Source organism: Pleurodeles waltl, chromosome 5 (genome assembly GCF_031143425.1).
Source record: "Pleurodeles waltl isolate 20211129_DDA chromosome 5, aPleWal1.hap1.20221129, whole genome shotgun sequence".
Classification (NCBI taxonomy): domain Eukaryota; kingdom Metazoa; phylum Chordata; class Amphibia; order Caudata; family Salamandridae; genus Pleurodeles; species Pleurodeles waltl.
This window is the reverse complement of record NC_090444.1, coordinates 608,989,707-609,015,564: the sequence shown is the minus strand read 5'-3', so window position 1 is coordinate 609,015,564 and position 25,858 is coordinate 608,989,707. Positions and strand designations below refer to the sequence as shown.

Genomic DNA, 25,858 nt, shown 5'->3' with positions numbered 1-25,858 from the left:
AAATGGTTGATTCATCACTGGCGTTGAGAAGATGGGTGCCAGGCAACTCCAGATTTCGTGCTGCAGTTGACAATCCTATTGAATGTATAGGATAATATATGCTTAATATTTTATGGCTTTGCAAATGTATTTGTCTTAATGCAAGATTCACCTATGCCATATTGTGTTTCTTCCTTTAACTCCCTGTTAGTCACAAAGATGTGTATTCACCTTGATGGGTTGCAAAGAATAATTTTGATAAAGAAAGCTAACTGGGTAGGCCTTGGTAAACGGTCCACTATCCAGAGATACTCCTGTCCCTGCAAGTGAAAAATTAAATTAAGATGCAGACAAGAGGCTTATGTTTTAGACATTTAAGAGCAATGCTTTTTAAAGCAAATCTTTAAAATATCCTTTAACAAAAATGTGGAAATGTGTAACAGCAAGTTCCAGGATCCAATGTTGAAGAAATGCATCTGCTCATATCGTTCTAAACATGCTGGAACTGTGGTGCCAAGTTGGAATGCTATGCTACACAAAGATTATTATTGCCAAAGTGAACGGTGGCACCAGCAAGGAACGTTAAAGAGTTTACTTTCAAACAACACATGGTGATGTACTATCATGGTACACACTGTGCAGATGCACATGTTAAATCGCTGTATGTTAATGTGAGGTCAATGCTTTTCATTATCATCTATTGTTTGATTCTCAGCAGCAGAGCAAAACTTTGCAAAACCAACAAACACAACAAATCCAATTAAAACCGGCAAGTCTATCAGCTCTACCATAAAAATCATTTAAGGCCTAGTAACTGCTATACTCAGGCCTCCAATCTGCACCCACCTAAGACCTTTCTCTTTCTTTGCTGCACACTCTAAGTCCCATGTTATCATTCTCCCAAGCCCTGCACCGGTGTCCCACAAATTTATGCCCAATTGAACTTTAAGTTTGAATAGGGCATATAAACTCTAGATTCTGTGTTTTACATTACCCGTTTATCTGTGCGCAACTAATTCATTCTGCAATAGGAGGCAGGACCCTGGTTGCAGATTTTTCAGCAGCCTAATCTTTCCTACCTACCACAGAGTGGAGACATACCAAACACCTTCTGCTTGTTTTCCATGCCACCATATAGTTGGCGATTGTGCTGATACCTACACATCCATCCAAACAGCTGCTAGACATCTCGGATATTTTGAGTGTGGCCAATAGCGGATTCATTCATGCAGGGGAAAAGTCAGAGGAGATTTCTTGTAGTCACAGTTTGGCTAGATATGCACCATCAGATATTTTTATTAACCTACACACTTAAAACGTTCCTAAACCCTTTTTTAACAAATGCATGTGACAGTTGTGTGGTCTTGAATCATGAGGATTTGCTTGATAGGTAGTCTCTGCCTTCACTTGTTAAGATGGAACATTTTCCTTTTTTGGGGGGGGGAGGAGGGGTGACAATAGTCTTTGTTTTAAAATTGTTTTATAGGGCCCTCAGGTATTAGTGGACAACAGTGCGCTTGACAATTCCAGAGACAAGGGTACCACTTTACTAGAGACTGGAAAGTTTTGCATTAGGTGACTTACCTTCTGATCAAGCTTAGCAGTAGGGTTATGGCCAGGCAATGTCTTGGCAGTGGTCAGATATGTCAATCAGGTTGACAGTACCAGAAGCTGGATCCTGGCAGAACTCAAACTATTTCTATAACTTCTACCTAATAAGATATATATTCAAGAAGACCTACTGATGTGTTGGCCACTAGCACTCCTGACATGTAATGAATGCTTAAAAATGCAAGACTTCACAGCTTTGACAGATAACCTGGAATGTCAGGTTCCTCGTTATTCAGATTCAGAGGCTGTAGGTTTAGATGCTTTTTCCAAGAATGAGGTCAGCATTGACCTGTGCGTTAATCCTCAGGCAGTTGTGTCAAGCAAACATGCAAAAGAGTAGTCTGTAGAAAATAGTTACGATCATGGCTCCCAAATCTACAGAAACGTTCTGCAGAGTTGCCAATCCCACTTTCCAGTGATGAGATACAGTGACAGATCCTGCAAGTTGATCTGATCCTCTGCTGTAGATGAGTGGCTACCCATTGTAACTGGGAGCATTTCAAGTCTTGCTTGGGAACGTCTGGCCTTTCTCAGAAGGTTGTAATTTCTTACCCCTAGGCAGAAGCAGACCTTATAGGCTGGCATGGGCATAGTAGTATGATTGGTTTCTGGGATGCGAACTGCATCTCACTGTACCATCCTTAATGCATGTCCTCATTTTATTTTTGAAATTGACTCAGGTGGCTAAGACCTTTCAGGGCAGACAATACATAAAGATCTGCAATCTCATTCACATGTAAGCATATGTATGCTCCCTTTATTGGTGTATTGCTGCTATGAGAAATAAAGAGTGGTGCTGCCAAAGACCAGCCATCCACCTCTGAGACGTCAACACGGAATTTCATTTGTTTCTAGGGTGGACAATAATAATCGGTGTCTCAAAGCTTTGTTAAGGAAGCTCACCATGTAGTTTTGTCATATTTCATGTAACAGTGTTTCTGAAAGTAAGGCTGTCAAATCTATGTCATGGAATTTCACCCCTGAAAGAGTGCCTTTTGTAATCAAGCTTTAACCTACCAAGCCAGCAGGACTGTTGGCATTTATGGCAGGCCAAACGTGAGCTTAATACATGGCCACAATTCTTGCGTTGAGAGAATCAGTGGTGTCAGAATGACTTGATATGACTCATATTCGTGCGTTCTCTAACACACTAACAAGGTTGGCCACGTTGGCAATATAAGAGGCAGGCATCAAACAGTTATCCTGTGATGGGGAAGTGAAAATAAAGTCTTTCGAGAAAGGTGTCAGGATGAAAAAAGTTTAAGGAATGTGTAGGAAAGAAACATGACTAAACAACGACTAGGTGGAAGATCTCTGAAGTAGTTAATGAACTGAAAACAAGCTCAATAGGAACACTGTCACAGAATAACATCTTTCTATACTAATGTACAAGAAAGTGCAAATAATATTAAAGAGACCGAGGCACGTTTTAGCCAATCTGTTGGTGTTAGTAAAGTCAACAATTAATAGTGCTATCATTTTCATATCACATGACATTATGCACAGCGTTGCCAAAGATATTATCTTTATCTTGTTGACAGATACACTGTGCCTTTCTAAAATACCTAAGCTGACAATTTATTACAAGTATTGTTTCCTTTTAGTTACTGAGCTGAATTCTGTGCGGAGGGGATCATTCGATAAAGGTCCTAAAACTATAATAAAACAATGCTAAGTGCTATACTTTGTCACACAGAAGGGGGTAGTATCCGAGCAGGAAGCAGTTGCTTGATACTGGATCTGCATATGGAAAAGAAAATGAACCAATTCTGCCTTTTCGACTACACTCTTTCACATGTATTTAGTGTATGCAGACTATTACAATAAAGAGAAGCATGCCTCTATATTTCTGCCTGATGATATATTTTGCTGTACTTTAATATACACAGCATATAGAACATTGTTCATCTAGGAATCAAAAACACAGTTGTTGCAATGCTTATAATTGTGGTGGGTAGAAAAGTGTTTTAACCTTTAGTCTCTACGCCTGAAACATCAATGTCTAACAGAAGTTGTTACTTAACAGGCCTATCACTGTTATTTTGAGAGATACATCTACTAATTTCCAAACGTAAGAAAGGTACAATTTGTTGGGCTATGGTTTAAAAAAATTAATGGTTGGGAAACAGCTAAAAAAAGGCTACTGACGTGTTACTATACTTACCCTGAATTGCCCATATAGGGAGATCATTGAGAAGAGAAGGACGATTGCCAACGGACCCCAAAAGTCAGGATTGTCTCTCACAACTTGTCTGTTAAACCCAAGCGATGGCATTGGCATCAACACACAGCGGATTTTGTAGTAAATATCCTTCAGGTCTATGTCCAGCTCTTCCCTAGAAGTTCAAAACGAAATGTTTTCTTGAAATGAGATGTTATATCAAGCTCACACTCATATACTTAAAGAAGAGTGAAAAAGGACATATTTCAAAATTCTAAACATGTTGTATTTCAAGCATTAGGATATCACAGGGCACATGCATGATAAAAAGTACTTTGAGCTCCAAAAAGCAGCTACATTAATCAATATTAGACTTAACAAGCAAGTGTGTGTTCAACTTCTATTTGCATTACCCAAAAGTAGATGAAGACTTGCCCACCTGTCAACTCTTCAAGTGTTGATGTCTAGACCGGGTAAAATCACCTTCAATTCTACTGGTAGATGGGGACATCTATGAATTAATACTATTCTTTTCCAGGAGAATATACCAAGGATTACCCAGAGGTGGCATACTGCAATCATATATATGGATTAACTGCAAAGAGGGATGGAAAGACTCTGGAGCCGAAGGTTGTAATTTATGCTTGACATGAGCCAAAAGTGAAAGAATAAAAGCCTCTATTCTACTCTTGAAACTAACGTCTTTTGATTAGAGCAAAACTATTTCTTGCCAGCAGCAAGGTAAGTGATAAGCGATAGCAGATGTAGAAATATGGCCATTGTGCAGATCAGGTATGTGGGAAAGCATTAGCCCAACTTTTAGGACATGAATGGTTCAATCCAAGCATAGCATGACTGTGGAATCGCCCAGCTCCTGCTGTTGTCAACAACGCATGCACGTTCAAGCGTTTTCATCAGGAGAGTCATACTCGTGGCAGCATATGGTAACAAAGTGAGCTACATCTCCAAAGCAGTCTAACTACTGCAGCGTAATAAACCGGATATGTGCTTAAAAAATGGATTTAAATTGTTCTATGATGGGGGCTGGAAAGAGGGTACACAAATCATGGCTACCGAAGTGTTGAAACCATGTTGCTCAAGTTCTGGGTAGGTGATAAACTATGAATAAAAGGCTCTGGGAGGAAAGAGAAGGACACGCGACGCACTGGAAAACAAGGAGAAAAGAATATATGCTGTAAACTAAATGTGGCTTTAAATTTTAAATACGTTTGCTGACGTGGCTGTTTTATTACAGATGTTTTGGCATGACAAGTCTTCAAGCTGTGCCATGCATTTTACTATTCGTTTTTGGGTCGATGGCACGAAAATATCACCACCTAACCAAGCACTCATATCAAAGGAAGTTACAGTGTTACACCGTCCAATAAGTATTTTATCAACTTTAAAAAGGATAGGGAAAAAATTGCAATCTAACTGAAGTGCAGGCAAAATAAACTACTGGAATTTAAAATTAATTAAAAAAATAAATAGAATAATGTGAAACATAGTTTAATAGATCACCCTAAAGCTCCTCTATGTATGTATATTAAGTATGTTTTTCTAGGAAAAACAATAGTCTGGCAAGACAGGTAAAGCAGTCTCAAAGACAGACCTAATAAAAAGAAGAGGGTTCATATCAGTGGTAGGACTAACATCTATATTAGGGTCTTCTACTAGATGTATTAATTATATAGCTCAAACACTGTCAGAAAGCACTGTACTTAAATATGGCATGAGGGTGGGGGAAGGGGGCCGGCAAACTTATTATGTACATCCAGTGAGGATTTAACACATGGATCCCACATTCAAATTTCACATAGTTACACGTGTATTACATTTTGCAGAATAAAAATAATAATAATTTAAGCATTTTAAGAACAGGGAAATAAGTAGCGAGTTCAGCCACTAGACTGGGGCTGGAATGATTTGTGCCCGAGTGCCGTCCTAATACTGCTTGTATGCGCTAGAGTAGGCAAAATAACAGTTTCAGAATTCTGAATGCCAGCTTGGTATAAAAAGGGAGCACGTGACTTCCATTATTCATTATTTGTGCCAATCAAGACCAGTAGGTGCTTTCCATTAAGCGATTGGCTGTACAGTAGATGCCATAATAAATATCTAGATTATAACTGAACTTTTTGGCCAATTGACAGATTCAGGATCCTTCAGCTATAAAATTTGAATATTTACTACATGAGCTTTCACTCATCTTAACTTCTGCAATACATGCTTTGAAAAAGCCAAATTTTGATTCATAATTCCAGAATGTTTACCCTGTGAGTAACCCCGTGCTCACACTATTTATAAAGGCAAAGGGCAAGTTAATTTAACATAAGCAGTATCATGATTTCAGAAACACTTCAGACCCCATCTATCCAAGTTTCAAGACCCAGCATAAAAATAAAAGCGCAGTCATGGTGGCAGCGCTGAATGAGCTTTAGGATATTACGGATGGTGAGGAATAGGAACAGGATGTGGAATCGGAAGCATGTTTACTGCTAAATTCAATGATCCCAAAACTACATGGGGCACTAAACCAACGGAGACCGGATACAGTTCTTTCAGGGGACTCCAGACTTGTTATGACAAAAATGAAGTTTATTCAAGAGGCAATGGTACACTAAAAAGCAGAAGCCTTCTTCCATTAACTTGGATGTTAAATAATCAACCACTGGACGACAGACAACCCCTCACCTCCCCTCTACTGTCAAAAGAGGGTCAGGCTTGTGCAGGTTATCTGGCACTAGAGGATTATCGTACTGAAATGAGCCTTTTAGCGCCCTTCAGCACCTGAGACCCAGGCTCATCCTCCAATGAAGGGGCAGGCATCTCACTGTTAAGTAGACACAACTAAGTTAAAACCAGTACCAAGGCATCATAAACAATACATCAATGGATAATGTTTAAGTATGCATGTATTGGTATTCATACAGCTTATGTACAAGAGAATTATAATATGGTGGCCTGGGGTATTCTGGCAGCATTTCTCTCCGGGTGAAGCCACTAGCCTGGAGGTGCTAGGCCGCCACCAGCGCTGGCTCGCACAATGCATACTAACTTGCGTTCTTCCTCTAGAAGTATGCAAGTACAATGGAAGTCAAAGGGAGAGAAGCGTACAAAAAATGTTGCGCTATCCAACAATTACCATAAAAGCAGAAATGAAACAAAACTGTAAGAAACAATATGATGAGCTTTAGCACGCTCATCAACGTTTTTCATATGGAGACTGCGATAGAGAACCCCTCTCATCAGCGCCAAAGGGATCTGCCTGCCCGCTAGTGGACACATAACAGTGATCTGATTTCCAGCAGTTCTGGAAAAATTGCACAACTATTGCTAAGCAGAGAGAGGCTGGTGCTATTCCAGAAACAAAATGCAAATGTTCTCATGGGACGATTTAAGAAAGGGTTTTGGTAACGGATTACTGCAGCTTTTCATCACACCAAGGCATGATCTGAAACCAGGCTGCAGTGTCCTGAATATGCAAGGAGAAATAGGGTGCAACATGCGAGATGAAACAAGGTTAGTGCAGTAACCCCACAACACAGTCATAAAAGATACTCACTCACAATGGAAAAGAATTGTGTTTTTGTTGCGGGTGGAGTGTATTGGCTAGCTGTGGATGAGATGGTGAATGGATTGTTGAACAGATTATGCGATGCACTGGTTAGAAAGCTGGAGGATATTCAGTGGGCGGAGATGGAGAAGTGAATAGGTTAGCTGGTTGCTAGAATCGTATTGCAATACCAGTTTCTAGACTGTTCTAGAAAATAAAACAATGAAGCTTCTTCTGCAGTATTAGCAGTGATGATCCCATACACATAACTGGCTAGCTTGCTCAATGCTCCAAGCTAAGAAAACACAATCCCCCTCAAACACACATACCCAACTCAGGCAGACACTACAAATATAGCTGTATGCATCCAAGGAAACATCCATTCAGGAGGGAGCACACTGGCAACCAGACAGGTGCAGCTCCTTATTCACACGCTCACAGACCTGCATGAATAAAGACACATAACAGGCAATAGCAAGGAGTCGGACAAATCCAGGCAGGCATTCACGCAGGCAGACCCATACACCGTACCACACACTTACAAACAATCACCAACAAGTGAAGAGACTTCTCTCTTTTGGTGGGTGACACTGAGGTGGCACATCCGATATGCTGCAGACCTGGGGTTGATTCAGGAGGCAGAAATGTAGCACATGGTCAGCAAACAACGAAAGGCAGCTCAGTTGTTCCAAAGGGCAGGGTCTGGCCTATGCAGATATACTGCTGCATCCCATCAGACCCAGGGCCTGTTTGCTCAGCCAGTGTATCCTTCTTTTTTTGTAAAATGTTTTAGTAATTTTAAACAAAAGCGAAAAATAGACAACAATGTCCAGAAAGTGGCATGAGCAGTGGAGCTACAGAATCAAACAAAATGTTTCAGAGCAGTGGGAGCTACTGCAGAGGACCAAAAATAAGCAGTGAACATTTCACAGTAAATCCCATAGCATAAAACACCTATCCCATACAGCCCCACATGGCAGGATGACAATGGTTCTTGATTCGTGCTGTCATAGTTTCACCTCTTCCTCACGATTGTTCAGCATGGAAGTCGTCTCTTTCCGGTCGCTGAATATCATCTGTCCCAACCCTAATCATGCACACCTTTTCCGTAACTAGTCATTGTCTCAGATCTCTTTTTCATAGATGGAGGGACGGGCCAAAGATATATAACCAATAAACAGTGTCTCTTGGCAAGGCTATGAGATGTGACCACAAATGTAAATACAGCTTTTTCTCTTTTTTGTGTCTGGATGTAAACCACAAATACAATGTGTCAAGGAGATAGTTGGCAGAGTACCTGCAGTGGCCTGTAAATGTGTCGTCACCACCACCATATTCACTCACACCTGGCCACGACCAAATAACATATGAAATCACCCACCCACCCCCTTGAGTCAACATCTCGGGCAGTCATCGATCCGAGGCAGGTACGTTTTACATAGAATCACGAAGTACGTTGGACTCTATGCAGGAATTTCAGCTGCAAATTAAGAATTTTCTGTTACACTTCACCATTTTACTATAGGCGAGCATCTTACTCCCCTTAGTATTTAATAGTTAGCCTCTAGTGTTCCTTTCCCACCTAGCTCGAACCAGTCAAGGCGTCCAGGCCCTACAGAGGGCGCTGTGGAGCAGCACACCCCCTTTAATGCCCTCTCATCAACGAGCCATGGATACAGATTACACTAGTGCCAGCTGAGGCCAGAACGCTGAGACATATCATATTCTCTGCGCTCCCAGGGTCCTTTGCCAAACAGCTAAAGCAGTTCACATAACGTGTTACATTTCGCTCCAAGGTCCTGCTTTCCAGTGGAGGCCCCACTGAGAAGTGGGAGGTGTACAAGTGTCTCGGCAAGACTTTTTACAGCAGTATTCTTTGTCAGTGCTGACCACCGTTGTGAGATGTGAAGGATCGACAGCATATCCCGAATACATTCCTTTGTATTATTAATCTTACCCCATCCATGTTTTATTAAAGTGGCATTTTTTGGGATGGGAGTTCATTTTAACTACCCTTGCAAATCCCCCCTCCAAATCTCTATACGCAGTAACACTCCCTCCTGGTGGAGGTATTACCTACCTGGACTACTCCATGTCCAGGTAGGAGACCCGATGATGATGCAATCCGCTACAGGTACATAAGTGGATATCATCATATACACCACTGATAGAAACTAGTGGTGAGGTTCTCCCAAATTGTTTTTTATGAGACTCTACAATCTAGAATGGTGCAGTTTAGTTCCCACCAAAGAACAACTGCAACATTAAAATGACCTACAGCGTGCATTCCTTAGAAAAGAAGAACAAAATCACAAAGAAAGCTGCATGCCACAGGAGGGCCTGGTATTTTTGTCAGCAAAAAAAAAAAACACCTATTAAAAGCTGCTGCCCTTACTGGTCAAATTCTAAAATACTAGAGAGGCTCTAACCTCGGACAAAAAAACATCAAGTCCACTTACTGCCACCCGAAAGAAGACGGGGAACGTGCAGTAGAGGCTGGGCTGGCTGCACGGAAAGGCCTGCATGGCTGGTAACGTGAGTTCAGGTTTGTAACAACACTCGCAAGCATCAACAAACCACAAACATGATAACACCAAGTGCAACAAAGTTAGGAGAAGGAGAAAACTAGATTCAGTAGGGATACAATTACAAATCCCAGGCCTTTCACTATTTTTAGTAGTACATTTGTGGAGGAAATACAGGTTATGGATACTTGAACAGCAATAGCTGCGATGCTTTGCCACAAGAGTAATTCAAACTTTGAGAGAAACTACTTTAAAAATCAATGTAACATGACTCTGAAATGCAAATGTAATATAGAAGTTCAACTGTATTCACCAACACTCCGCAAACAATGCTTATTAATCGTTCCCTATCACTGTAAGTAAGGTTTAGTCCTAAAACTCAAGACTCTGGGCTCCTTTATATCAAAAACCAAAAGGGTCCATCTGGAAAAAATAATGAGCTATAGCTTCATTACTAGAGTGATAAATGGTCTAAACTGATTGATAGACAGTTCTCCTGCTCCCTCCCCGACCCCATCCCCAAGGGCTGTTTTTCTTTTTTAAAGGGGCAGGGGGCACCGTATAGCCTCCCTTTCGAGCCTCATTTGGCCCTAGGGACCCCAAGGCTATAATATATATATATATATATATATTTCTTTTTTTAAAGGTGCAGGGAGCGCATGATCCCCTCCTCAAGCCACATTAGGCTCCAGGGGACCCCCTCTGCAAGGGCTGTACTGCTTTTTTAAAGGGTAGGGGGGTCCACGTGGATCCCTCTTCCCAGGCCTCATTAGGTTCTGCGGACCTCATCCCCAGGTAATTCTTTATTTTAAAGGGGAGGAAGGCAACGTGGCCCACTTCCCCAAGCCTCATTAGACTCTGGGGACCGTACTCACAAGGGTGTAGATATATATATAAAAAGGGGGGCCATGTGGTTGGCCTTCCTCAGACCTATAACAGCTGAGGGAGGCCCCACGGCCCTTCTCCCCATCAATTAAAAAAAGCACCCCAGGGGAATGAGGTCTCTGGGGCCATAGAAAGCTGACTCCCACAGGAACAAATTGGCTAAAGGAAGAAAAAGCTCTCTATGCCAAAAGGAATGCTCTATTTTTTAACTGGGCCTCAGGAGAGAGTCTCATATGAGACTCCTGTGGACCCAACTGTCCAGATATACAAATACTTTTTAATCTTAATTTCTACAAAAATACTGAATGGATTTAGACCAAATCATAAAAAGCACAATCTGCAAACCAAGATCTAGCTTCCTGCCCAATTTGGTATAATTTGTTTCACCAGTTTTTGAAACTTTCAAAATATATACAGTTTTGGGGTGATCCGTCAAGTGGGGGACGAGAAAAAGGGGGCTCAAAAAGGTTGCATTTCCCGTTTTAATTTCCACTGGATTCTTTAGACACAACTACAGGTCGAACCACCGGACGGAATTACACTAAATTTGGCAGAAAGCTAGCTGTCGGAATGCAGATTACGCTTTCGCTTATTTGGAGTAAATCCATTAAGTAGTTTTTGAGAAATTTAGGGAAAATCAAATTTGTATCTCTCTGGCCGTGAAGTTTTCGCAAACAAAGACGAGATTGTGCAGGAAAATGCAAAAAGCTTCCCTGCATTGCCAGTAGCCCAGCCTGTAAAGGGTGTTTAAAAAAAAAAAAACATTAAAAATATGTATCTATAGGGACTGCGGGGGAGCCCATAAAGGGCTTTTGATTTTTTTCTTTTTCAATTATTGTAAACAAATAATATGAAAACCCATAAAGGGCTAGAAAAAATAAAATAAACCCCATAGCTCAGTGTGAAGGTCGCACACCTTCACACTGAGCTACGGGGATTTGGGTCCAGCTGGACTCATTTTCATTTTTTTTTTCTTTTTAGGAAAAAATATTATAGTTAAAAAAAAAAGATGTATATGTTGTTATTTTACATTGGCGACAAATAACTCATTCTAAGTATATCAGACAAAGTCTAAAAAAACTCTCTCCCTCTCTTTCGATCAATTATCCCACTCACACATCCACTCAGATTCACAGACCCATTCAGACACTCATGCACCTATTCACAGACCCACTGAGACACACGAACCCTCTCACAGACCCACTCAGACACTCATGCACCCACCAAGACCTTAATTCACTCTTTCAAGTATCTAAAACTGGCACCCTAACATAACTATAACTCGCGCCTTCGCCATGCACACCTAATTACTCCATGTAACTTTATTGATGACATATTCTATGCCATGTTTCATATTCTCACTGCAAAATTTGAAACAAAATTATTGATGAGACAGCTGTGCTTGGCGAGGGCAAGGGTTATAGTTACCTTAAGGCGCGAGTTTTAGTTACTTGAAAGAACTCTAACTATAACTGCTGAATTTCTATGGTTTTGAACAAGTAAATTCAGAACCCAACTATAACGTCCCTGTAGGAAGTTGGCTCCGTGTATACTATCTCAAAGCGAAAAATAGTGTGCACAGAGTCCAATGGCTCCCCTTAGAGGTTGATAGTGGCAAAATGAGATGATACTAATGCTATATTTTGTGGTAGTGTGGTCGAGCAGTAGGCTTATCAGGGGGTAGTGTTACGCATTTGCTGTACACACACAGGCAATAAATGAGGAACACACACTATTAAAGACTTAACTCCAGGCCAATAGGTTTCACATAGAAAAATATCCTTTCTTAATTTATTTTAGAACCACAAGATTCAAGATTTGAGGTAAGTACATAAAATGCAAGGGACTTCACACAGGTAAGTATAGAACTTTGATTTAAAACAGTAGCACACACAGTTTAAGTTAAAATGGCAATAAGCTATTTTAAAAGTGGACACTGCAAAAATCAACAGTTCCAGGGGAGGTAAGTTTGGTTAGTTTTTGCAGGTAAGTAAAGCACTAACACAGTCAGTCTCCTGGGCATAGGCAGTCCCCCGTTGGGGGTTCAAGGCAACCCCAAAGCCACAGCACCAGCAACACAGGGACAGTCAGGTGCAGAGGTCAAAGGAGGGCCCAAAACACATAGGCGCCTATGAAGAACAGGGGTGCTCCGGTCCTAGTCTGCTTACAGGTAAGTACATGCGTCCTGAGGGAGCAGACCAGGGGGGTTTTGTAGAGCACTGGGGGGAGGGAGACACACACAAGCCCACAAAACACACCGTCAGCGGCACAGGGTTGGCCGGGTGCAGTTGGCAAAGTAGGCATCAGGTTTGCTATTGAAAGCAATGGACGGACCCGGGCGTCAATTAGGCAATGCAGGCAGGGCACAGGGGGGCTTCTCGGGCCAGCCACCAACTGGGCTTGGATGAGGGCCGCCTGCTGGTCACTCCTGCACTGGTAGGTGGTTCATCTCGGCCTGGGGGATGCGGGTGCAGTGCTTGGTCCAGGCGTTGATGCTTGGTCCAGGCGTTGGGTTCCTTTGTTACCAGGCAGTCGCGGTCCGGGGGAGCCTCTGGATCCTCTCTCCAGGCGTCGCTTTGGGGGTGCAGGGAGGTCGACTCAGGGTGTCCACTTCATTGGAGTCGCCTGAGAGTCCTCTCTGTGGTGTCTGTTGTCCTGGACTCGAGCCGGGGGCGTCGGGTGCAGAGTGTGAAGTCTCCCGCTTCTGGCAGGAAGTGAGAGTTCTTAGAAAGTTGCTTTAAAGTTGTTGCAGTTTCTGAACAGTGTTGCTGTTCTCTGGAGTTTCTTGGTCCTTTAGGTGCAGGGCAGTCCTCTGAGTCCTCAGAGGTCGCTGGTCCCGTAGGATGCGTTGCTGTGCAGGTTCTTGGAGTCTGGAGACAGGCCGGTAGGGTGGGGCCAAGTCAGTTGGTGTCTCAGTCGTCTCTGAGGGGGTTTCAGGTCAGCAGTCCTTTCTTCAGGTTGCAGGAATCTGATTTTCGGGGTTCAGGGTTGCCCCTAAATACTGAATTTAGGGGTGTGTTTAGGTCAGGGGAGCAGTAGGCAATGGCTACTGTCCTTGAGGGTGACTACACCCTCCTTGTGCCCACTCCCAGAGGGGAGAGGGGTACATCCCTATTCCTATTGGGGGAATCCTCCAAACTCAAGATGGAGGATTTCTAACGGCAGGGGTCACCTCAGCTCAGGGCACCTTAGGGGCTGTCCTGACTGGTAGGTGACTCCTCCTTGCTTTTCTCATTATCTCCTCTGGACTTGCCGCCAAAAGTGGGGGTTGTGTCAAGGGGGCGGGCATCTCCACTAGCTGGAGTGCCTTGGGGCATTGTAACACGAAGCCTGAGCCTTTGAGGCTTACTGCTAGGTGTTACAGTTCCTGCAGGGGAGGGGTGTTAAGCACCTCCACCCAGTGCAGGCTTTGTTTCTGGCCTCAGAGAGCACAAAGGCTCTCACCCCAGAGGGTTAGAAACTTGTCTCAGTGGCAGGCTGCACTGACCAGTCAGTCCTGCCCTGAAGGATTCGGTAAAATACAGGGGGCTCTGTGTGCATTTTTTAATAAATCCAGCACGGGCATCGGTATGGGTTTATTATTCTGAGAAGTGTGATACCAAACTTCCCAGTATTAAGTGAAGCAATTATGGAGCAGTGGAGTTCGTTAGACACTGTAGGGGCATATTGCTCATGCAGCTATGCCCTCACCTGTGGTATAGTACATCCTGCCTTAGGCCTGTAAGGCCTGCTAGAGGGGTGACTTACCTATGCCACAGGCAGTATTTTGTGAGCATGGCATCCTGAGGGGGATGCCATGTTGACTTTGCCTTTTTCTCCCCACCAACACACACAATCTGCAATGGCAGTGTGCATGTGTTAGGTGAGGGGCCCCTTAGTGTGGCACAACACATGCTGCAGCCCTTAGTGATCTTACTTGGTCACAGGGCCCTTGGTACCACTCGTACCTTTTACAAGAGACTTATCTGTGTGCCAGGGGTGTGCCAATTGTGGAAACAATGGTACATTTTTAGTGAAAGAACACTGGTGCTGGGGCCTGGTTAAAAGGGTTCCAGCACACTCCTCAGTCAAGTCAGCATCAATATCAGGCAAAAAGTGGGGGGTAACTGCAACAGGAAGCCATTGTCCTACAGTCCCTGTAGTCCTTTGTTTTTTCAGTGTGTGTGTGTGTATAAAAATATATATATTTATATATATACATATATATACATATATACATATACACACACACACACACACACACACACACACATATACAAGTTGCGTCCACCTAAAACTTGGGAACAACCTAGAGTTCCTGCTTTCTTTTTTCCTAAACTTATGCATCACTCTAAGCATGAAAGGGTATTGTCTTGACTTCAACTGGGTACTCTTTGTGTCTGGACAAAGCTATACCTCTCTGAAGAACTCTAATAAGAGTGAAACACATTTCAGGGGTTGATGTTATTACTTCCAGGTTGGTTTGGGTGGTATTTGATCAATCCAAAGCTGTAAGCTTGTGCCTGTAGTGGTAAAAGGCATTTGTCATTTTTCAGCTCAGCATGAATGGCACTAGCTAATCCTATGCTTGAAGGTGTTGCTGGAAAAATGGCAAAAGGCTTTGTCGCTTCCTAGATGGGCGTGGATGGCACTGTGCTAATGCCAGGATTAAAAACTTTGCTACAAAAAGAGACATTTGAGGTGAACAAATTCAGAATGTTAGTGGTGTTATTGGGTGCTCCACCTAAACTTGGGAACTACCCAGAGCTCCCTGCTTCCTTTTTTGCATAATTTATGTACCACTCTAAGCCTGAAAGGGTACTGCCTTGATATATATATTTGCCGGATCAGCCAAAGCCACTCCCTCACCTACTGTGCAGTGCTCTGCAGCAAGAAGCAAGTGTTGGACCCCACTTACGTATCTAAATTACAAGATCCTCTCTCCTCCGAAAAGAAAACCAGCACCCCAGTAGTACTTTCTGTAACGTCCTTTATTTAACCATATTCTGACACGTTTCAGCAAAACCTGCCTGTGTCAAACCAAGATGTCCACCTCACAAATTTGAAAAAACAAAATGCCAAACAAAGAAAAAACTCAACAGTTCCTCGCAGCAAGTATACCATATCAAGTCAAGTGATGAACTTTACAATTGGTCACATATAAAATAAATAGATTCAATAGTAAACACACAATAGTAAATATACATTGAAATATTATTAGTTTCTTTAAAAATAAAGTCTCATATTAATTGTAGATCACTTCTCCTCACATGATTCCGTAGGAGACATGTTACAAACACCCTGCATCAACAAAGAGAGCGGACTCAATTCAAACTTTAAATTCAAATTGATCACCTTCCGTTACATTCCGTCATGGTTGGATGACATCTCCTATTCAATCCTCCTAAGGATTCATTTGCAACATATCTGGGACAAAAGGCACTGCTATAGAGAGAGGGCTACAATAATTTTGTGGTACATAGCGATATAGATATAAATATATATATATAAAAAATAAAAGGAGTCCTGCTGTTCTTCCTGCGCTCGCCTATCGAGGTGGGTGCTCGGACAATGGGCACAGGACCCATTCAATATATGCTGCACATAAAATTTGAATGATGGCACTCCCCATGCAGATTACTGTCCTTAATTTATATCCAAAATTTCATATCAATCCATGTAACTCAGAAATCACAGATTTAGGGCGACACGTTTCAACCATCACGGTCTTCCTTCTTGGCCCTCCAAGTATTCAAGTCATGTGACCCATTCTATTCTTTATATAACCACTGATCCATTGCATAGACCTAGAAAAAAACTTTTTTTTTTTTTTTAATATATTACCGTGTGCATTCTACGTCTATTTTGATTTTCAAATATTAATTACCCAAGTACCCAAATCATCTCTAGTATTCACCATTTTTCATCCAACCTTCAAAGTTAACCTAATAAACAATGTGTCAATATATTTAACATTGTTTTCGAACTGGTGGGGTGATCACATGACTTTACTAACAAAATTACAAAATAATACTGAAAAATACAAAACTCTGACCCAATTCTTAACACTATCTGAATATCCAATATGAACATGAAGTTCTTCATCCTTATTCAATCCCCAGGGGAAACGACAGTTTAATCGAATAATGTATTCTGAGTCTAACTTCCTCAATTGTTTCTCTCTGTCACCCCCCCCACCCCCTTGGGGTACCAACTACCCTGTTAATACCAAAAAATTGCATCTTATCCAATTTTCCATCATGTGCTAGGTTGCAGTGACGCGCTACTGGGTATGTGGGGTCCTTATTCACTATTGCTCTCCAATGTTCTAAAATACGTTTTTTGAGGGGGAAAAATTGTGCTTCTAACATATTGCAGCCCACATGGGCACTCAATAACATAAATAGCAAAATCTGAAGTACAATTGATAAATTTCTTAATGTTCTCTTTCTTTCCCGTGGGTAATGTATACTGTTTACGACTGGTGCTATATCTGAATGCTTTACATTTGGAACATTTGTAGAAACCTAGAAAGAGGAGATCAACCTTTTATTGGCTAACAAGACTTGAATGTAGTGATCAGTGCAAGGTTTTTGGAAACAACTACAAATTATTTTATTATATTTTTTTTTTATGCTGCACTCATGGATATATATTAAGTGTATCTTTTGAGGTGTGCCTGTGATGAGGGTGGTTAGGGTTGGTTGATAACAACCCAACATTAATTAAGTACTATTGTCAACGATACAACAAATGTTTGTTATTTACAACAATCACATATACGGCATAATTTTCAGGGGATTTGACGCGCTGCAAATATGAGTGAGGCCATGCGCCAGAGGATGGAGGAGGTACGCAATCTATTTGATGAAACTGCGACAAGTACTGGATCTGAAATGTATGGCAACAATACAATACAATACAATATATAAATAAAGGACAGTAATCTGCATGGAGTGCCATCGTTCGAATTTTATGTGCAGCATATATATATATATATATATATATATTATACTTCACTTTCAAACTGACTCTAGGTTTGGGGAACGTGTGTTGTAGCTGGCTACTAAAGAAGATACCCCATTTTCATTCTTCCTATTGTGTGTCAATCTTCTTACCTGGGATATGAATCGCCAATTCCTTGTCCTCCAGACATTTCCATAACATCTCTAGATGTTATGAAAATGTCTGTGTTGTAACATATACAGGCTTGCTACACTAGGAGGGTCAAACATTTTTTTTTTTTACTAGAATGAATCATTCAGACCACACACAGGGGTAAAGGAAAAGAAAAAGGCCTATGTACTTTGTGAAACACCTTGCATCATGTAATAAGAAATGCTCCAATGTAAAGAATATACTTGCTCTAGACCCCAATATGAATAGATGAATGTTTTCTATAGTAAAATTACAGTGACAACCAGTAACATTTCCTTTCAGTACAGACCATGTAAAGCAACAGAAGCTATGGTAAAGAAAACAAGGATATTTTTTGTAAGTGCGAAAAGAAATAATTCAAATCAAAATAGTATATCACACATTTACCACGGCATGCAACAGATAAGTTTAGGAAAACACATTAGTAAAACAGGACTGCAAAAAGAATGGCTCTAAATCTACTAGAGGGCCTTAATGGTTGAGTAAGAGAACAGCAACTTACAGAAGTGGTTTGATATCTTCAGGATCATTTTCATCTACTTCTAGCAACCAGCCGTACCCTCTCTGTCTAAGAAACGTAGTTGCTGTGGATTCTTTGGTAAATTCTCCCTCAAGATTAAGTTTAATATCAGGGGATGCAATGGTGCCACTCAAATCTGTAAATGAAAAGAAACAGGTATTAAAGAAAGAATCAACTTCACAAAGAACAAAATGATGAAGGCGTCTAATGAGTACATTAAGGGTTATATTGTTATGTGTGTAGCATTTGGAAGGACAGTGAATTTGAACCCCAATTTGATGCTCCAGTACTGAAAAGATCTGTCCAGAGAAAAATAAGGACCATTGCTTTGAGTCTTTATGACCTTTATAGGAAAAAATAAACTCTCATCCACCCTTTGCTTTAACTAATCTAGACAAATTCCAGCATCATGCGACTATCATTTCACTTTCTCTTATGCTGTAGAAGTGTAGAGGGTAAAATATTTTTCACAAATTCTTATACATTCTCTGATCATCAGGATATGGGCAAAATGGTTTGAGGACATACCACACTTGGTGCAGTGTATTTCAGATAACCTCTCAGATCCTTATCCAAATGCTTCAACAAATTATACTTGATCTTCACTGGGAACATCGATAACAGGGCATGTGAAAGATAATTTTCGACTTCTACTACAAATGTACTCAATTTCAAACCCAACTATCCTGTCTTCAAGAAAATGGTATTATTTGATTTTGCTCATACCTACCAGTCATTACCATTCTTGGGCAGTTTCTGATTATAAGCTGTTTAGGTAGCCCAAGGATATTTGCTCACCTGATTACCTTCATGGTTGCCTATCCTGTAAGTGTTTCTCTGTCTTTGTGGAAACATGGAAAGTTGTATACATAAAAGGATATGCCGAAGCATACTGTTTCAATAATGTTGTACTGCTGTTAGTTTGACTATATTTACTTATCCATACCTGCACTTTCTTTCCTTTACTTCATCGTATCTTTTCATCATCCACCATTCCAGACAGCAGAATGGACCCTTCCTTCCCACACCTTCACTTCAGCTAGTATAGCCAACATACAACTTTCTATTTATTCACATTTTGAATGTGTAATTAATACACTAGATATAATGATAAGAAGTAACATTTCTGTACAGGGCAAGCCCTAAGACAAACATATAAGTAATTGAACAAATTGCGTCATCATAGTACCCTACCCCACGTGGGATGTCTGAGAGGAGACACACACACACACACACACACACACACACACACACACACACACACACCACCCCCCATACTGTCATGTGAGGCACAGATAAGACAACATTCAGTTTTACAATAGTTGTAACCATTTGCCTAATCTTATTTTAAATGTAATTACATTAAACGTACTCTTAACATAATCCTAAATTAATTTAGTATTTTTGTATTAATTTAAATAACTTATAATACCTTATTAGAAGACTATACATAACTACCATCTAAAACTAATAAACACACATGTTCTAGGATAATAAAGTATAACCCAAATTATAACAGGGCTCACCTTTAGGTGATTGGTGTATTTACCAATTGTGAGACCGCAGGTGCTTTTCGGGGGGTAACATAGGACCACGTTTTGGGAGGTGGGAGGAAGATGAAAGCAGCAAAGAGAGGAGGAAGGGGAGGGAAGCACGGGAGGAAGAAAAAAACATGGACAAAAGAGCAACATGGAGTGTGGAGTGGTGGATAGAAGTACATGGACAAGAAAAAGAGAGCAGCTTAGGTGGGACAAAAGCAAACAGAGGAGAGAGAACAACAGAAGTGGGAAAGAAGCACACAAGTGAGATAAGTTGAAAACACTTGCTTTTGGGGAGTGCTTAAGCAAAAAAACAAGCTAGCACAGTGAGGGAAGGCAGACAGACAAGACAGAGCAACATAAAGCAGGAGCGGGGAGAGAACCAGAAGAAGACAGCTGGACAACACATGCACTCTTGTGGAGTGCTTAAGAAGCACACAAAGGAGAAAAGCACAGGGGATGGGGTGAAGCACACAAGTAAATAAGCTACATGGAATACTGGGGAGGCAGGAGGTTTGGCAGGGGGAGAATCACATGTGAGTGACCTTGACAGGAAGGAGACACCCACAAAGAGTGCAGGGGGCAGGGGGCAGGTATTTGGCAGAAGGGAAAAATCACAAAGGGAAATGCTTGCCAATGCCTATTTTACTTTCTGCAGGATGTAGCCATTTACCTCTTTGTAGTTGCCCAGGGAGCAGATTTGTGGGCCTCCAAAAGTGTCATTCTAAAAACACCTTCTGCCTCAGATGCCCGTTGAGTGCAGCAGAACGACCATACCCTAGTGCCATAAAATACTTTTTGTGTCAAATCTTGTGCTTCTGTGCAATATGTGGAATGAAGGAGATAAAACAAAACAATTCTTAAAGTTTGCCTTTCAGCCATACCCCAGCAAAACCACCCCCACTGCTGTGCTTTTACAGACAATCTGGTAAAGGTTGGGAGGAAAACAGTGTGGAGCGGTACTTGAGGGGTGAATCAGCACACAAGGGAGAGAGCTAGAAAACACATGCCCCCTAATGGAGTGCTAAACGAAAAAGAAAAAAAGTAGTCCCTTAATTGTGAACAGTAGAAGGATACAAGTCAGGCAATCAAAAGAATCATAAAGTGGTTAAGCTCTAGGGGAGATGCAAGCACAACAAGAGAAAGGCAAGCCACTGAATAAGAAGAAGTAAACAAGAGTAACAATAAAGTCAACCAATGCTATGCACTGCGTACACAGCAAGCTCATTATAAGTTCACAATAGGTGTTTCAGCAATCAGACTAAGGCTGACCCAAAAATTATCATCTACAATTCTAACTGGTCATAGGGAACATAAAAACCCTGACATCCTTGAGTATCTGGATTAGTGTAAGGGAGAGAGGGGGCATTTTTTTTAGCAAAACAGGTGAGAAAAAGAATGATGTGAACAAGAGAAGACAGTGTAGGGGAGGTTAAGTTTATGAGAAGGCAAAACAAGTGGGGGTTGCCAGGGAAAAGGGAATCTGAAAGACTAAATTGAATGTGTACAAGATTTATAGGAGGCGTGTATGGACAGAGAAGAGGGACTTTGAGAGAAGGGTGTAGGAAGATATGATAAAAAAATATGTGACAGGAATATGTGAGAAATTAGTGTAGGAGATATAATAGTGAGATGACTGTCAAGACGAATAGTCTGTGTGTACTTAGACTGAGGGAAGTGAGAAAGAATACAGAAAGCAGAGGATTAACAGATGAGCATGTGAAAAGAAAGTGTGAAAAGGGGGAGGAGACTTTGTGAAGTAGAGATAGGGAGGTGGAGTGTTGAGAAGAGAAAGAGTGAGACTCATTTAAGAAATATGAGGGATGAATGATGAAAAACAAGTTCAAGACAGTAGCTGTGGAAAGACAGAACAGTGTGAGACATGCGAGCAGGGACAAGTTTTGGGGAAGAGAATACTAGGCGGACGGATGCACTGCCAACAGCAGGGGGGGGTCATATTCCTAGTACTAGCAGTAAATGTAGCACCACTGCTAGAACGGGTGGTACTGAAATCTTGAACAAGGGATGGCATACATTCTTATGCTGAACCTAGGCGGTACAGACGGGGATAAAAGTAGTAGAGGCAAGTAAGAAAGAGAAGGAGTTATGTAAGATATAGTGGCGGTGATAGTACAAAAAATTGGAGAGTGTGAGTTATGTAAACAGAATAAAAATTGTGATAGAAGAGGTCGAAAGACAAACAGATATGAATGATAAGCGAGAGGATGCTGAGGATAACAGAAAAGGGTTAGGACAAACGAAGCTGAAACAAGAGACAATGAGAATAGACAGAAATGTAAGTCAAAGAGGCATACATCCACAAGAGGGAAGAAAGAATAAGAAAGGGTAAAGTTTTTTTCTTTTTTGCTATTTGCCTCTAATTGGGCAATCCTGGGAACATGCTGCTCCCTTCATCCCTTTTCAAACCATGGGTAGAGAAGGTCTCTGTACTGGTATAACAAGGCCTCAGACAGAGGTTTAAGGTCCATTATCAACATGCATGTGAATGGCAGCAGACTGATCTAAAGAAAGTGACAGCAGCAAGATTATAATTTACAGCAGAAACAGCAGGTCTCAGACTGAAAATTGCATGGCTTTCAGGGTGCAGAGAAAACATTCATCACTCTCATATTCTTTCACCTACACATTCTTCTCTGTGAATTAAGCACCTCCTGCACAGTTCGGTCTTCATGACACTCATTCGATAACTGCATTTTCTGGAAGCCAGGAAAGCTTATATTAGGTTGCACTGCTGAATCTGGTCTGCAGGAAATGGAAGATTGCACTTGCTGCAATTTGTAAGAGAAGGAAGCTTACTTTGCTACTGCCACTCTATACCTATTATTTGAGAAGCAAAGCTTGCACTACTGCTGCCTGATTTGTAAGTATCCTGTAAAAGGGAATGTTTGTGTTGCTGCTGTCAGAAGAACAGAAGGATATTTTTTTTCCTCCAATGTCTGCCAGTCAGTAATTATCATTTGAATAAGTGTGAAAAAGTTGTGAAACGCCTCCCAGGAGCAAACAATAGACTGACCTGAATGAGCAGACTCTTCTGAACCTCACAGAACATGCCAGATGGGTGCTGTGAGCATCTTTTTTGCTCTTACAGTATGAAACACTGCTTGACAGGTATTGAAAATGTCACTTACCCAGTGTACATCTGTTCGTGGCATCAGTCGCTGTAGATTCGCATGTTTTGCAATAGCTCGCCATCTGGTGTTGGGCCGGAGTGTTACAAGTTGTTTTTCTTCGAAGAAGTCTTTCGAGTCACGGGACCGAGTGACTCCTCCTTTTGTGTCCATTGCGCATGGGCGTCGACTCTATCCTCGATTGTTTTTCCCCGCAGAGGGTGAGGTAGGAGTTGTACTGTAGTAATAGTGCCCATGCAATGGAGTGACTAAGTATGTACCTATATAAGGTTGAAATGATATATATACAAATAGTTGAAGGTAACTTCCGAACTGCTACAGGCTCCCGGGGAGGCGGGTGGGCACTTGCGAATCTACAGCGACTGATGCCACGAACAGATGTACACTGGGTAAGTGACATTTTCAGTTCGATGGCATCTGTCACTGTAGATACGCATGTTTTGCATAGACTAGTAAGCAGTTATCTCCCCAAAAGCGGTGGCTCAGCCTGTAGGAGTGGAAGTAGTCTGAAACAATGTTCTTAATACGGCTTGCCCTACTGTGGCTTGTTGTGCGGATAACACGTCTACACAGTAGTGCTTGGTGAATGTGTGAGGCGTAGACCATGTGGCTGCCTTACATATTTCTTGCATTGGGATGTTTCCTAGAAAGGCCATGGTAGCACCTTTCTTTCTGGTTGAGTGTGCCCTTGGTGTAATGGGCAGCTGTCGTTTAGCTTTAAGGTAGCAGATTTGGATGCATTTAACTATCCATCTGGCTATACCTTGTTTTGATATTGGGTTTCCTGCATGAGGTTTTTGGAATGCAATAAATAGTTGTTTAGTCTTTCTGATGTTTTTAGTTCTGTCAATGTAATACATTAATGCTCTTTTGACATCTAATGTATGTAGTGCCCTCTCAGCTACGGAATCTGGCTGTGGGAAGAACACTGGAAGTTCCACTGTTTGATTTAGATGGAACGGTGAAATAACCTTTGGTAAAAATTTAGGATTAGTCCTTAGGACGACCTTATTCTTGTGTAGTTGTATAAAAGGTTCTTGTATTGTAAACGCCTGAATCTCGCTTACTCTTCTTAGGGAAGTAATGGCGATGAGGAATGCAACCTTCCAGGTTAGGAACTGTATTTCGCAGGAGTGCATGGGTTCAAAAGGTGGACCCATAAGTCTAGTTAGGACAACATTTAGGTTCCATGAAGGAACAGGTGGTGTTCTTGGTGGAATAATTATTTTAAGGCCCTCCATGAATGCTTTAATGACTGGTATCCTATAAAGGGAAGTTGAATAGGTAGTCTGCAGGTATGCAGATATTGCTGCAAGGTGTATTTTAATGGAAGAGAAAGCTAGGTTAGATTTTTGTAAGTGAAGCAAGTAACCCACTACATCTTTTGGAGTTGCGTGTAATGGTTGGATTTGATTAATATGGCAGTAGCAAACAAACCTCTTCCATTTACTTGCATAGCAGTGCCTGGTGGATGGCCTTCTGGCTTGCTTTATGACTTCCATACACTCTTGTGTAAGTTGTAAGTGTCCGAATTCTAGGATTTCAGGAGCCAGATTGCTAGATTCAGCGATGCTGGATCTGGGTGCCTGATCTGTTGGTTGTGTTGAGTTAACAGATCCGGTCTGTTGGGCAGTTTGATGTGTGGTACTACTGATAGGTCTAGCAGCGTTGTGTACCAGGGTTGCCTTGCCCAAGTTGGTGCTATTAATATGAGTTTGAGTTTGTTTTGACTGAGTTTGTTTACCAGATAAGGAAGGAGAGGGAGAGGAGGAAAAGCGTAGGCAAATATCCCTGACCAGTTCATCCATAGGGCATTGCCCTGGGACTGCCTGTGTGGGTATCTGGATGCGAAGTTTTGGCATTTTGCGTTCTCTTTTGTCGCAAACAAGTCTATCTGAGGTGTTCCCCAGAGCTTGAAGTAAGTGTTCAGAGTTTGGGGGTGAATTTCCCATTCGTGGACCTGTTGGTGATCTCGAGAGAGATTGTCTGCGAGTTGATTCTGAATCCCTGGGATAAACTGCGCTATTAGGCGAATTTGGTTGTGAATTGCCCAATGCCATATCTTTTGTGCTAACCGGCTCAACTGCGTTGAGTGTGTCCCCCCTTGCTTGTTTAGATAATACATTGTTGTCATGTTGTCTGTTTTGACGAGAATGTATTTGTGAACTATTATTGGTTGGAAAGCCTTTAGTGCTTGAAAAACTGCTAGCAGTTCTAGGTGATTTATATGCAGTTTTGTTTGATGTACGTTCCATTGTCCTTGTATGCTGTGTTGATCGAGGTGTGCTCCCCACCCTGTCATGGAAGCATCTGTTGTTATTACGTATTGTGGCACTGGGTCTTGGAAAGGCCGCCCTTTGTTTAAATTTATATTGTCCCACCATAGAAGCGAGAGGTAAGTTTGGCGGTCTATTAACACCAGATCTAGAAGGTGACCCTGTGCTTGTGACCATTGTGATGCTAGGCACTGTTGTAAGGGCCTCATGTGCAGTCTTGCGTTCGGGACAATGGCTATGCATGAAGACATCATGCCTAGGAGTTGTAATATAATCTTTGCTTGTATCTTTTGTGTTGGATACATGCGTTGTATGATGTTGTTGAAGTTTTGAATTCTTTGTGGACTTGGAGTGGCTACTCCCTTTGTTGTGTTTATTATGGCTCCTAGGTACTGTTGTACTTTGCATGGCAGGATGTTTGATTTTGCGAAGTTGACGGTGAACCCCAGTTTGTAGAGGGTTTGTATGATTTGATTTGTGTGGTGTGAGCACTTTGATAACGAATTGGTCTTGATTAGCCA

At 41.6% G+C, this 25,858-nt stretch overlaps 1 protein-coding gene across 1 annotated transcript in view; it reads right to left on the bottom strand.

Annotated features, from left to right (window-relative positions):
* The window catches only part of YIPF4 (Yip1 domain family member 4), a 165,690-nt gene that overhangs the window by 70,467 nt on the left and 69,365 nt on the right, over positions 1-25,858 (bottom strand). Inside the window, exons 2-3 of the mRNA XM_069234454.1 lie at positions 18,357-18,510; positions 3,755-3,926 (exon numbers count right to left, since the gene is read on the bottom strand). Coding sequence (XP_069090555.1) covers positions 3,755-3,926; positions 18,357-18,510 — 326 coding nt within the window. The remainder of the gene's footprint in view (positions 1-3,754; positions 3,927-18,356; positions 18,511-25,858) is intronic.